Source organism: Alosa alosa, chromosome 15 (assembly GCF_017589495.1).
Source record: "Alosa alosa isolate M-15738 ecotype Scorff River chromosome 15, AALO_Geno_1.1, whole genome shotgun sequence".
NCBI lineage: Eukaryota > Metazoa > Chordata > Actinopteri > Clupeiformes > Clupeidae > Alosa > Alosa alosa.
This window is the reverse complement of record NC_063203.1, coordinates 7,652,056-7,666,049: the sequence shown is the minus strand read 5'-3', so window position 1 is coordinate 7,666,049 and position 13,994 is coordinate 7,652,056. Positions and strand designations below refer to the sequence as shown.

General features: G+C 41.1%; 1 protein-coding gene across 2 annotated transcripts; it reads right to left on the bottom strand.

Annotated features, from left to right (window-relative positions):
* Positions 1-4,761: 4,761 nt before the first annotated feature.
* tbx2b (T-box transcription factor 2b) lies at positions 4,762-13,994 on the bottom strand. Of its 2 annotated transcripts, none has more exons than XM_048264532.1 (7): positions 12,987-13,994; positions 11,720-12,011; positions 10,326-10,472; positions 8,977-9,053; positions 8,647-8,816; positions 7,079-7,686; positions 4,762-6,339 (listed from the first exon to the last, which is right to left on the bottom strand). In XM_048264532.1, the coding sequence occupies exons 1-7, from the start codon at positions 13,346-13,348 to the stop codon at positions 5,902-5,904; spliced, it is 2,094 nt and encodes a 697-aa protein (XP_048120489.1). In that variant the 5' UTR covers positions 13,349-13,994; the 3' UTR covers positions 4,762-5,901. The 2 variants fall into 2 exon arrangements, with proteins under 2 accessions (XP_048120489.1, XP_048120490.1); XM_048264533.1 differs by having other exon boundaries at positions 11,744-12,011.

Genomic DNA, 13,994 nt, shown 5'->3' with positions numbered 1-13,994 from the left:
CCCTACAACGCTTCGTCCATCATGACAGAGATTGTTAGTCTTTGGTAATCTCCAGCGTTCATCTCGCTGACCCGGGGATCAGCTGTGTCAGGCCAGGCTGTGGTGGAGGAGGCTGAGGAGGTGGGCAGGGTGAGGAGGGGTCAAACAATTTCTCAAAGGTCAGACACGGCACTCCATCTTTTCCCCTGTCCTCTTACTGAGCTGGTACCTTCTTAAAGAGTCTCGTTTTACTTTAATGTACCTCTGTATGACTTCATATTGTGTTCCGTCCGTGAGGAAACACCAAAGATGTGCATAAGAATGCTACTCTCTCAGACTGATTGAAAGAGGAAAAGAACAAAACACACAAATGGTCCACATCACGTGACACTGACTCATTTTGCCTTCTGAAGATGTGTTGCTGAAGCTTCCCCAAATGACTTGTCACGAAAACCTCATTTTTATCATGACTTTGTTTGATTTAGCCAGATTTATTTGACAGTATTTTCGTATGCGGCGCAGTGAACAGCTTGTGTTGAAAACGTGGGGACCAAGGGGGTGTTTTTTTTTTTTTTTTGCTTTTCTTTGTTGATTGTGGAGCTGTCTGAAGAGTGGCATTCGCACTCCGAGCATCACCTTTGATCTGCGCTGATGAATTGTGTGGCCCATCGCAGAACTGTCAGGCTGAGGCCGAGGGTGTGGAGAATACTCCAACTTGCTTTTTCTCAAAATGTGAGTCTGTCAAAAATAGCTAAGAGTTCCATAACTCAAACTAACTGGCACAACCACTCCATTCTCACAACAAAATAGAATATATAACAAGGGCATACAACAATTTAATGTCAACATCTTTTCATTATACGCCTTGAGACGGTCCTTTATGCCTGACCACACAAGTGATATTTTCTTATAACCATTCAGAGGGCATTTGCTTTATACATCATGATCATGTTTAATTAGTAAAATATTAGTTGTAGTCCACTTTAGAGTAATTTTTAAATTAGAGACTAGAATTTGTATTACATGCCTTACCAAATGATGAGTTATGTTAAGAATCTTGGAAGCTATGTATTTTCCCAAGACTGCAATTATTTGATGTTTATGATATTCATGAATCAAAAGATTTCCAAAAATATGTATTCCAATAATATACAAAAGTATTACAGTTGTGTAAGAAAAGAGACTCACTGCGACATCTAGTGGTCATTATTTGTACTGCAAAAATATTTTTCCTTGCTGTTACAGATAGCAGAAACATTACTTAAAAAGGTCATTCCGCATGTGACCTCAGACGTAAGTATTACTATGACTAGAAGTACTTTACCATTTGGTGACAATACAAAGTGAAGCTGCGTTCCCACCTTAGTCTATTTTGGCACCACTCCCAGGTTGGCATTTCAGGCAGTGACACAGGTTGAAAAGCATAGTGACAGGTTTCCAGTGAACCCTGCAAATGTCAAAAGTGAATCATCAATCCTTGTCTATCCTAACAGCGTGACGGGGGACCTGATTTGACTGAATCTTCTGACAGCATTCATCTGTGTGTCCTCATGATGACTACAGCTGTTCCTGTGTCCAGGAGGTGGCAATGACTCTCAGAACAGACATTCCTGAAGGTATTAGATCAAGAAATTCTGGACTCAGGACACTGACAATTAAAGCACCATAATCCAGCCTGATATATGGCGACAGTAAAATACCTTCCTGGGAGCAAAAGTGGAATTACTTTTTCTGGAACAGACGTCTGCAGGTGAGCTGAGACCTACAGTAAGACTCAGACATATGGCCTGTTCCACCTTCCACATCTGAGCTTTGTAAGGAAATATTGTTGGATATTTTGGATGCTCCTGCATTGTAACGTGCTGTGGGACATCTCCCCTGCTTACAGACAAGGACATGCTTTGTGTGGTTGTCTGTGAGAGGAGGGCATTCACCAGTGGAGTTGGCTGGTCTTTGCGTCGTGTTACTGTTCATGCACAGACACAGGTGCACCACCTTTGTCTTAGCATCAGATAGTGTTTGTATCCACATCAATATGGAGACTGATATGCCCACACTGGAGACATATATGCCAAAATACATTTGTTAAAAAATGGCTCTATGCCACCAGGTTTATAAAGTACTGAACTAATCAACTGGAGTAAAGAAACAAATTTGTTAAATATGCTATTAGATGTTATTAGATGCTATATAGAATGTTATTACATCAACATTTTTAACAAAAAATATTTATATATGAATACCACTGACTTTAAGATTCCTCCTGAATTATGTTTCTGGAGCACTGTTCATATGTTCCCAAAGAGGGCAGTGCAGCTGTTCTTTTTCACTAGTTGCATATGTTCAGAGAAGCACTGTGCAAATAGCCTGCATGCATACACAGACTGGGAGTTCAAAAGCAGGCCATATAGTAACACACTGAATTACAGTAGGGCATATCCTACCGGTCTGGGATGGGTAACAGTGAACTGGTTGCTATGGAATATTCTTAAATAGTGTTTGTTTGCCAGGCAAAATCTCAGTTACAATAGAAAAATGACAGCAAAAAAGCTTTAGCTTTTAGAATAAAGTTGTTTTGTAAAATAGTTGTTTTTCCCTCTGTGGATTTAAGTGTGTGTATGTGGTTGTTCATGGTTCATGGTTTTATTTATCAATATACAACACTTTGTCTAATTGTAGTAGCCTAATACAGACTTCATGCCTTAGCAGACAGTTATTATTAAAGTCTTTTTATTCACGACTGACAAATGTATAAAACTGCTCCCCTTCGACTGCCACACACCAGAAAATACATGCGAGGGACATTGTGTTTGACACTGGTTAATGTTTAAGCAACAATAGAAAAATAACTGCACATTCTGATCATCGACGAAAAACGTAAACAGACTTGGCCTTTTTATCCACTACCATCACCAATAATTAACAGTCATTGCAGTCTATTGATTTGTCAATGACTGATTCCTTTGGACAAACGGTGCAAGGTCGAGCAGCTCGCTCTGTTAATTGGAGATAACAGAGTGTAACAATGGTCCCTTAATAAAATGGAAGCTTGTGATTATGGCGAGAGAATGAAAAGAGAAGAAAAGAAACGGGAGAGAATCTCTAATTAGGAGCTGCAACTCTCGGGATGTGCCTCAGCCTTTGTGAGCGGGTGTGGGGAGGCTGTGTGGCCGGCAGGCAGGCGACAGGCGCCGGTTGCCGGACAAAGGACTGTCTGCTGCCAAAGTAGTTAGGCGTCCAAGCTCCCATCCTTCCCAACTTCCCTGCCGAGGCGCTTAACCCTTTCACCATGATATGGGCCTGTTCCTTGTGAAGGTCGCTCTTTCTATTCCTCTGTGTCCCTTTCTGTTACACACACACACACACACCACACACACACACCACACACACACACACACACATGCACGCACGCACGCACGCACGTAGGCTATGTACATGCGCGCGCACACACACACACACACAGGCGCGCGCGCACACACACTTGAATTTGCAGAGCGGTTAACACATGCAATATTTTGCATATAAACGTTATCATGATTTACATGGGATTTATCAACATCATTTGGCTGTTGTTCGAGGCACCCCCACAATGGTTGCCCTAAAACAACTGCGAGCGACAAACAAAATCTTGTATTACACATAAGCTATTATCATAATGACTAGGACCATAATGATTTGTACCTATGGAAGCGCAATTGGCCTACATTTCCATCCCTGGCCCATCCCAAAACTCTGTTTATAATGAGATGTAAAGATGCCCCCTCATATCATATTTCCTCAATTCAAAGATATCTGCATCTCCGTGGTTGAAATTCTGAAGTCTCAAAGGTCAACGGAAGAGCAGAGGAAGTGGGTCATTGAAAAGGCTGTGTGTTATGAAAAGGGGGGTTCGTTTCCGTGTGGAGAATGCCTATAAATACACTTACATTACTATTCTCTTACTATAAATAGCACACAATACTGCACAATAGCAGAAGAATTTAGACCGGAAAAGACAAAAATAAATCTGATTCTCGTCAAAACACTGATGGGTTTTTTTCACAGTAGACTTCTTGAGATTAGAATTTCCTATAGAACACACAACAATGTTCTCTTTTGAAATTGTGCCATTTAATATCAAGCGTCGCCTAATACTGGTTATTATAATTCAGAAATAATAATAGAACTCGCATAAATTCACAAGCAGCCTGCTGCTAAATAGCCTACGTCTAATGTCTGACAGCCTATTCAGAATCTAGTATGCTGTTTCTAACAAAAAAATAAAGAAATTTAGAGAAAATAAGAAAATAATTTCACAAAATGTAACCTACTTTAGTTAAACATTTTGTATATATAATCTAAACACTGTTGTATGAGAAATCACACATGGGAAGGAACAACAGAGGGCGCTATACACCTAAAGAGTGGAAAACATTCCTCAACCAATTTCAGAAGAGCTCAGTTTTTCACTGTGCAGTGTACATTAGTTTTCATGAGGCTGACCGTGAAAATCGCCTTCACAGGATGGTAATGATTTAGAGAACGCGACACCACTTTTGAGAATATATTGTTGACATCACATTGGGAGTTTGAAACTTTTGTCTTCCAATAAAAAGACACTTGATGAACAACGGCCTGTTGTAGCCTATTTACAGTATAGGCCTTGGGTCTCAGGGCTGTGCATAAATATGTCTCAGCATAAACTTCAAAGAATGAAAAACATAAGCCTAATAGTCTATGTGTCAATCTAAGTTAACTAACTGATTAGCGACAAGTACAAACAATAAATAATCAATAGGCTACTTTCAACACATTGTTTTTTTTTATTGAAATTGTGAGAGAATAAAAAAAAATTCCCGGACAATCAGCGAAGGGGATATATGCGTATATACCCAGTTCTTGAAGAGGAATGTAATAGTCTCCTCTGTGTTGGAGTGAATGAACCTGAGGTTTTCTACCTTAACAACAATCCGGTATCAAAGTTGGGGAACTCATTCCCCAGTGATAAGTGTGTTTCAGTTTTTTTTTTATTTCAGCAATTGCTACTATGCAATGATGGCACACGTTTTCCTTCACGTGTCACAGGCAGATTAAACAGCAACGAGTCACAGATAGAAACATTGTTTCTGTTTCAAACCAACAAGCGCTAAATAGCTTTCATTTACATATACGTTCAATGTAAAATGAAAAAAAAAAATGTAACGAGTAAAATTCTAAATATTATATACACGCCAATGTACAGCTTTGAATAAATTAATACCAATTTGCATATTCGTGGATCCTTATAGCTTATGTACAGAATTATTTTTAATTACATAAATAGCCTAGTTAAGATACAATTGTCCGTCAGCTAGTATATTGAAAACGGGTGAAACTAATTTTCTTGTCTTGCAGTGTCCTTCCCATCCCTTTTGAAATATATTTCATTATTTGGACATAGCTTGTTTTGTTTTGAGTCCATGGTCCTTCTTGATGTTGAACCGCTACTCCTCTGCCAAAAGCAATAATTTGAGGTCCAGTAGACATCGCCGACATGCTCTTACACAAACGAAAGCATATCTTTCTCCACAAGTACTAGTGACTTGTACTCTGTCCACCTCCTCGTAAATTGTCGACCTCCTTCGAATGATGCCGAGGCCTTATCAACATGCTCTACATGAAATATATTATTAGTTGTAGATTGTCTTCGCAGCATTCCCTAAACCTGGTCAAGTTTTCACCACTAGAACATCAAGTTTTCTCCTATTCTGGACTGATATATTCTTTTGGTTGTAGGCCTACATATGACTGTAATGTGATTTTTTTACTTTATTTTATGGGCACAGAAAATGTTTTCCGTCAATCCGTCCTTATAGGTAGGGGCATGTTCACCTAGAAATAACCATCTCTAACCTCCCCAATAATGTCAGGTGATGTAATGGAAAGTTGCAGGTATCTCGCAGGTCACTTGGGAGAATCCCGAGTCGGAGATGCCTCCCTCTGACTTTCCAGGCCACTGACCAGTCTCTGAATATTCTGGAGTTCATTGATAGATTCCTTCATGGATGATTTGGGCGATCCGTTCCTCTGACTAGCTGCAGCTTTGTGGTTATGCTCAGGTGCAGGGCTAGCTTCCCTGCTGCCGGATTTAGACGATTCGGACGATGGGTTCAGGCCACTGGACAATCCGGTGGTCAGCAGGTTTGTGCTCTGAGGAATGGACACAGGGAGCTGATAAGGGCTGAATCGCAGGCGAGGCCGGGAGGCGCTGGTAAGGAAGGGATTCCTCGAGAGTGAGGAGGCCGTGCTGCTCGTGGGGAGAGCAGAGGCCGCAGCCGCCGCTGCAGCCATGTATGTGTACGGGTATGGGAAGAGGCCCCCAAAGGTTGGCATCGGAATACCCTGCAATCAGAAAGATTCAGAGAAAATATTTAGCAAACAGAACACGCAGCAACACGCAAAGCATGTTCCCCTGCACTTGCTTTACAGTAAGAGTGAAAGGGCAGATTCCAAGCTGTTTGCACAGCAGGGTATGGTGCACGATCCCTCTCTCATTCTCTTTAAAACAGCCATAACGGTTTGGCTTTATGAAGCCTTTTCAAATCTTCTGAAAGATGAATTTTTTTAGAAAAATACATTTCTCATCTATTAAAAATGGATTTCTACCCCCCTAAATATAATTCAACCAGTGTATTAAAAAAGACTACAAAGACAGACCGTCTTGTTAAATATTCCTATTTGTTTGTCATAGGAAGAAATTATGTTAACGACTAAACTAAGTCAGTCAACTTATAAATCATACCATAATGACATCAAACAACCTTAAAACCCAAATGTTTACCAACAGTGCAATTAAACAAGACCATATGATCAAACGTAGGCCTGTGTACAAAAGAATGGCTGGGACAGTTATAAGACCTCAAGTGTTGCCTTCAGTTAATTACAGGCTATAAAATGTGGTATCAAATGTAGTCAATGCCCACAACTACAGTTACTTTCTTATTACGACATTTTACATAGGCCTAAGTTCTTTTTAAAGTACACTTTTTGGACCTTAAAAAGATTACGCGTGTGCTAAAAACATGGCAAAAAGGTGTGACAAGCTGTTAAAAGGAACAACCAGATGTTGATACGTGCTTACCTGAGAGGCGAGCATGTGTTGCGACAGGTGAAATGGTGAAAAGGTGCTCGGCGTATTCCCAGTGCTTTGGCCTGAAAGACTTCCGTTTTCCAAGCCACTTGCTCCGGAAACCGAGGCCAATAGATGCCCCATGCCCATGGCTGAAAAAGCGCCAGGGGCCATAGCAAACTGTCCGGGGTGGAAAAGTAAAGGTTGTCCGGTGTTCAGTGGGTTAAAGAACTGTTGACTATGAAGGCCTGAAAGGGCTAGGCTTTGTAAATGGCTGGCGCCAAAGTGAGAGGGGCTCTCCGTCTGAACCATCAACGGGGAAAAGCCCTCTTTCCCGCTCAAGCCGGCATTATCCACGTCTTTTTTAGAAGTGTCTGTTTCCTTCCTGTGTCTGTTCTCAGTCTTGTCTTTCTCCAAGTTTCGGATACTGAAGATCGAATCGCTTGGTTTTTTGCTGTCTTGATAATCGTCTTTCTTCTCCGCACTGGGCCTGTCTTTGACCCGGTCATCACATCTCGGACTAAATGGCGATCGGGGCTCAGGTCCAGGGCTGGTTGATGGTGCACCACGCTCATCAGGTTGGTCAAGTTCCTGCTCACTGTCAGAGCAAGTTTTATCATCTGTCAACAAACAGCAAAACAAAACATTTTGAATTTAATGAGTTTTGTCTGGGGCTACAGGACTGGCAACGATAGGCTGGCCTACCCAACATAGGTCTAGTTTTTAACAAATCACACAATGAAATATATTACCTCACCTGTAAACACGGAGTGTAACGGTGTGTAATGTTGCATGTTTCAAAACTCATAAAATCGTGGTTTGGAAAACTGAGAAACATATTAAGTAGCATAACTAAATTATTTTAAAACTGGAGTCATGATTTAGTTTTAACATGCCTTGTCAAACCATTTCCTTCCTAGATGTACGAGTGCAATAGCTCTATTTAGAAAGCATCACTTCTAAATAGTGTGCTTTAGAACTGTCTACACTTATATTAAATGTGCTTATTATCGAATTGCATTTATGTAAGATGGAGATGATGTGTGGGTTTAGATCAAGCTGTCCACGACACCCCAAGGTAACATTTGCAGTATTCTTGTAATTATTTTTCACACCTGACATCAAACCATTTCTGGAAACTGAGCAAAGACAATAGAGATTATGTCGGCACTCGATGTATTACTATAAGGTACATTATAGTTTTATAGGTATATTTCCTAATTACCAAATCCATAGTATGCTTGAGCGTGTGTGTGTGTGTGTGTGTGTGTGTGTGTGTGTGTGTGTGTGTGTGTGTGTGTGGGCTACTTGTTTCAAAATTTGACCTGAATACCTTGGGTTAGCCTACTTTTTGTCATGGTGAATAGATACACAACCTCTTTAAAAATATGCATTGGTATTTATATATTTTAAATATTATTGTAATAGTTTCTGGTATTCACTCTCACTATGTAGTTGTATAGGACTACGCTAACCTCAGGGCCTGCACTAGTTCCTATGAAATGAACCAGTGACAGAGAAGCGCCCATGCCCAATTAAGGATTATTCGTAATTACGCATTAATGCAGAATGCTATTTACCCCGACTGCTTCGGCTGAACCTCAAGGGACTAGACGCCGGTCTGATTGGGGAATGACCACCGTCTCTGCCTCCGGTAGGCTCACTGGAGGACGCATCGGAATCACCGCCATCTCGGTCTGCTTTGCATTGATCCTCATATATACGTAGTGATGGAAGCGTCAACTGTTTTCTAAAAAAAAATGGAGGATTGGTTAATTATCAACAATCTTGGAAAACACGAAAAAACTACTTGAACCATTTAATGGCATTGTTGGTCACTTAAAGCCTATAGGGCATGTGATTTAAAAAAAAAAAAAAAAATCACATTTGTGTCATGACCACCAACTTACCTCTTTTCTCTTCTTCCATTTCCCGTGTCTCTAAATCCTTTAGCAAAAGGATTATTATCAATCTTCAGTTGTGTGATCTGAGACAGAAGAGACAGAAAAGAAATTAGAGAGAAAGTTAGAGTGATAATAATGATTAATTTGCCCATTATATCCCCATTGATGTTGCTGTTACAATACAATCGACACTGCCATTACCACGGACACTATGATGGGGACAATTTTCAAAGTATTAGTTTATCAGTGGGTGTGACGTGCTCTTCTAATCATTTACTTTCAGTTAAACACGCTGTCTCCTTCATTACAATGATGGCACGGAAGGCTTGCATTATTGATGCGTGTGTAATGATCGAGAGTTGCCTCCACGACCCCCGTGAGAGGGGGGTACGTCCTGTCTTACAATTAAGTTGTTTCATTTTTCCATAGATGTATCTTAACTCCATGGAGAGTGAGGTACCCGGATATACTAATATATGATATGATATGATATTATAGTATATAGTCGTTTGTAAAACCTTACTCTTGCGATATTTGCCCTGTTTCTTTCCCCTCCAGGTCATCCATGCAAAGTCTAGGTAGATAGTCTACCATCAGGCCCTGTACGTTTCGGCTGTGCATAGAAGAGGTCCGTTTTCCTCCTTGCCTTCTATGGACCTCTTGAGGAATTCATGAATGAGCCAATCAGAGGGCCGTGGATCTCTTTGCCTTGTGCCCTGCTTTGATCGCACTGCTATACGGAGTGTGTAGCTCCCGGACACATACTAGCGAGTCTAAGTGCCTGCTAATCGATTGTGACTCTTTGCCATAAACTTTACGATACCAACAAGCCCACCAGGCCCCTCGGACACGGATGCCAATTAAAATCGGCAGCGAGGGGAGGTCGGCCATAGGGAAAGGAATTAGAGTGGAACAAAAATAAATATAGTCACTAAATCTTTTACTACGTCTTACGGATACATCTGCGAAACGAAGTAAAGTGTCAGCTATAGCTAATATTTCTCCAAATGGTTTCACCACCATGAAGGAACGCGAATGCGACTCTGGATCAACAGCAATGCGCGTAGGCCTATTACTATAACCAACATGGGTGTGAGAACATTATTAATGTTCTTAATCCCATCTTGAAATATCCTACCAAAGGACGGGCACAAACTGTCAATGCAACAATTAGAAATAAAAAAGTAGGCTGTGAGGTGACAACCTAATCCACCTAGTTTTGGCAGTATGGACGCAGAAAAAGTTTGGACGCAAACGGAACTTCCTATTGAATAACTCTTGTAAACCCCGCATAAAATATAAATTGAACATGAGACACAAAAGGACCAAAGAAAAATCCCATCAACACATCCTACCTTGTCATTCTGATAGGCAGTGACAGCAATGAATTCTGTTTCGGGGAACACGTATGTCCTGAAAGTACTGTAGGGCAGCTTCAGAATGTCGTTGGCTCTCACAATATGAAACCTTGGCTGGTATTTATGCATTGAATTCAAAATAGTCTGTGGGAGAAAAGAATGCCTGTTATAATAAAATACTCTCGTACCCATGTAACAATATCCCTTGGTCAAATGAACGCATAAAGGCTGTGACCTTTCTCTCCTAAATAATATCAGCCGCAGCAGTCCTTAATGTACTTATGTGTTTACGTATTGACTTTTTTATTCCACCCAAATAGGCTAACGTAATAGATTACTGTTAGTGACTACAGAAACTGTACCTAATAGAAAAGGTCACATGACCTGGGCAACAAAATCCCGGATGTCACAGTTGATGTAGTCTACTTAATTATTTCAAAGCGATTATAATGCAGGGCTAAAATATAATGCAGTCAAATAAAAAAGTACCAGGTGAAGCAGAGCACGCATTTCTAATACACTGTACCCGGCCATTGTCTAATAAACAAGCCCACTTGACCGCATCAGAATGCAAATAGTTGTGTCTGCATGGCATGCAGATTTGCTATTTGTTTAGTCAGTTTGTTCTCTTGCCCCGAGAAGCCCACTGTAGTTTGGGCTCAATCTTTAAAAACATACCCGCACATGTATAATTGAATATTGCACTCACTCTCTGTGTGTTTATGCTACATAAAGCCAGAGTGGGCTTGAGGGGGCTGGCGGTGAAATACGTAGAGGCCTAGTGTACGAACACAGGCTGCTTTTCACTGCCAAGGCTTCCTATGCCCAAATGAAGATATCAAACTAGACTAGCCAACAGGAGGCTCTGTCTATCGCAGCCGTGTACCGAGTCCGCTCTGTCTGACCTGATTTTTGTCTGTTACCTGATTTAGCTCTACAAAACTAGTCACAAAAATGCATGAGATATATATCTAACACATATAAATAAACACGCACAGCGTGCATTAAACGTTTATCAAAACACAGCATAAAAACAATTGCCAGTATTGCATAAATAAGCCAAGCTCTTGAATTCAAAATATTAACGTTAAGCTGATTTCCAGTTTATCAACAGCAACAGAAGCACGTAATAGCTGCGTGCCTGTTAATTTACTTACTTAAACAATAGACTAGACCTTGCTTTTGAATTGGCCACCATATTAAAGTTAATGCATCAAATGCACACCAATCCAAAAGTCTTATAATATATGTTATGTTAAGTTAACGCTAACATGTTTCTAATTTAAAAGTATACTTTTAAATGAAACACTATTTCGAGGACCTTAATATTTTAAATTCAACAACTTCATCCACAAAACAGCAAGCTAGACATATATGAAAAAAAGACTTACAGCGGATAGTAAGCTATTACTTACAAATCCATGCTTGTCCGATATATTGTTGGTCAGCTTGAGTTTATGAAAAGCAACAGGCTTGGCCATCCACTGCTCTCCGGTGGCTGGACTGTCCGGGTGGATGTACATTCGCTTGGGCATCTCCGGGTCGGCCTTTCCCGCAACCATCCAGCGAGAATTATGGAATTTGTAGCGGCAGTCGTCGGCAGCGACTATATCCATTAGTAATATATATTTGGCCTTTTTATCAAGACCATTTATTCGGACTTTAAAAGGTGGGAACATCCTCCTGTAAAATCCAAACATGCGATATTAATGTATGAACAAAACTCTATTCACAAATGCAGAGTAGGCTATGTAGGTCTACCCCAAACACACACACACACACACACACACACGCGCACGCACACAGACATATAAGCTACCACACATTCAGTTTTAGAAAATTATTGCATCGGCTCTCCGCATTTTCATATCATATCCTATTGTCTGTGTTACATTATTTGAAAGAAAAAAAACTCGCACTAGCAGTGTATTTGTCAGGTATAGTTGTGGAATACATGGCAAATCATGAGTAGACTAAAGCTTTAGTCAGACAGGGACATCTTCAAAAACTGGTGTTCAGACTAGTGTTCAATTGTGAGGTAAATTTATGTTGGGGCACCATGCCCTAAATCACAATTCTTCGTAAGTGACAGCCTGTTTACAAAATCCAGAAGCTCAACTGCCATTACAGAATGCAGTTTGAACTCTGGTTTAGTTTGTTCGGCTAAATTCCTGGAGAGGCTTTGCCATCGCAATTTTATTTTTGGATGCAAACGGCGGTATTGTAAGGGGGGGAAGTTCTTAAGTTCTATTGTGATCAGGCTATATCAGTGATATTTTCAGCACGTAGGCTACTCTAACAAACAATCATACATAGGTCAGAATTGCTTTCCTTGAACAAAATGGATGGTTAAATTATAAAATAGCCCGGAAATTTGCAGTAGCCTAGTCTATAATAGATATACAATGATTGTTGCTATTATTTACTTTTGTTGACCTATAATTATGAATTTAACGTGAAGTGACAAATGACAAATGTTATAAAAAAACATCAGTCCTATCAAATGAGCTCTCAGAAATCAATGTAGAATTATAGCAGTCAAATGTCACTTTACAGATTATTTAAATGTAGGTTAACAAAAAATAAAGCTAAAGGCATGATCGTGACAAACAGCACAATGGCTGGGGCGCAATGTCAGCAATTCAGACACTTCCTCACCTGCCAGATTTCGTAATAACCATTTCGGTTCCTAGTTTATGGAACTGGTCCCACAGATCCTTGGCCTCCAATGTCACTTTTGGGTCGTCCTCGACTTCTTCCTCCGGCTCCAGGCTCTTCAGGCTACGCAGATGAGCTGCCTGGTGGTGGTGACTCAGAGCCGGATGAAGACCTGCCTCCGCGGCTCCGGCAAGGGTATGATCCGGAATGGGCTTGGTGAGAGCCCCGGGAGGCAGCGTCAGCGCGGGGAAGAATGAGGGTTGAGCAGCCGCTAGGAAAGCTGACATGGGGAAGTCAGTTGCCCGATGAGCGTGGAAGGGGTGATAAGCCATGGCAGTCCCTGTGAAAACTGGATCTCTCATCGGTGCATCCAAAAATCGAAGTGAAATTTTGATAGAGCTTGGTATTTAGGTTCCACAAAACCCGCGCGTATCCAGAGAAATCTACTTTTGAACCAGTGGATATACGGAATAACCTCAGAAAAAATAAACCACTGCAAAGAATGATCTCAACACGGTCGCTGGAGGTATCGCGGAGAGCAAAAGGCAAGCTTGGTGGGAAACTACCACTTTAACTCCCGGAGCGAATGATTCCACGAAGTCCTGCAATAATATCAGTCCAAGTGAGCGCAACCACACTTTGGATGAAGGTTTGTGCTCCGCTGTTCTCCAACAGTCGCTTTCAGAAAAATAAGATTACTCTTTCGATGCGGATGTCCATCCAAGCGCGATCATTCCAGCCAGACGCGGAGTTGAAATGGTTAGGTCTTACTCTGTCCACTGTAGAACTGTGAGTATCTCACATGTCCTTCCTGCTCCGATCTCAGCACTAATGAACCAAGCCCCCTTGATTGCTGATTTTACGCTTCCTGGACCAATTGTGGGCCTCTATAGGCGTGGTTTTGACAGCTCCGGCCAGGCTCGAGAAGAGGGGGTGGACAAGAAGGTGTCGGAAGCATTAGCAGTAAGAAAACATGTCAACAGAATAAAATATTAACCAATGACAGAA

Excerpts from the sequence above, each read along its gene's own strand:
- tbx2b (XM_048264532.1), bottom strand. The coding sequence starts at position 13,348 with ATGAGAGATCCAGTTTTCACAGGGACTGCCATGGCTTATCACCCCTTC. Across the intron at positions 12,012-12,986 it reads GTTATTACGAAATCTGGCAG|GAGGATGTTCCCACCTTTTA; the intron begins GTGAGGAAGTGT and ends TGGATTTTACAG. Across the intron at positions 8,817-8,976 it reads AATGGAAGAAGAGAAAAGAG|AAAACAGTTGACGCTTCCAT; the intron begins GTAAGTTGGTGG and ends ATTTTTTTTTAG.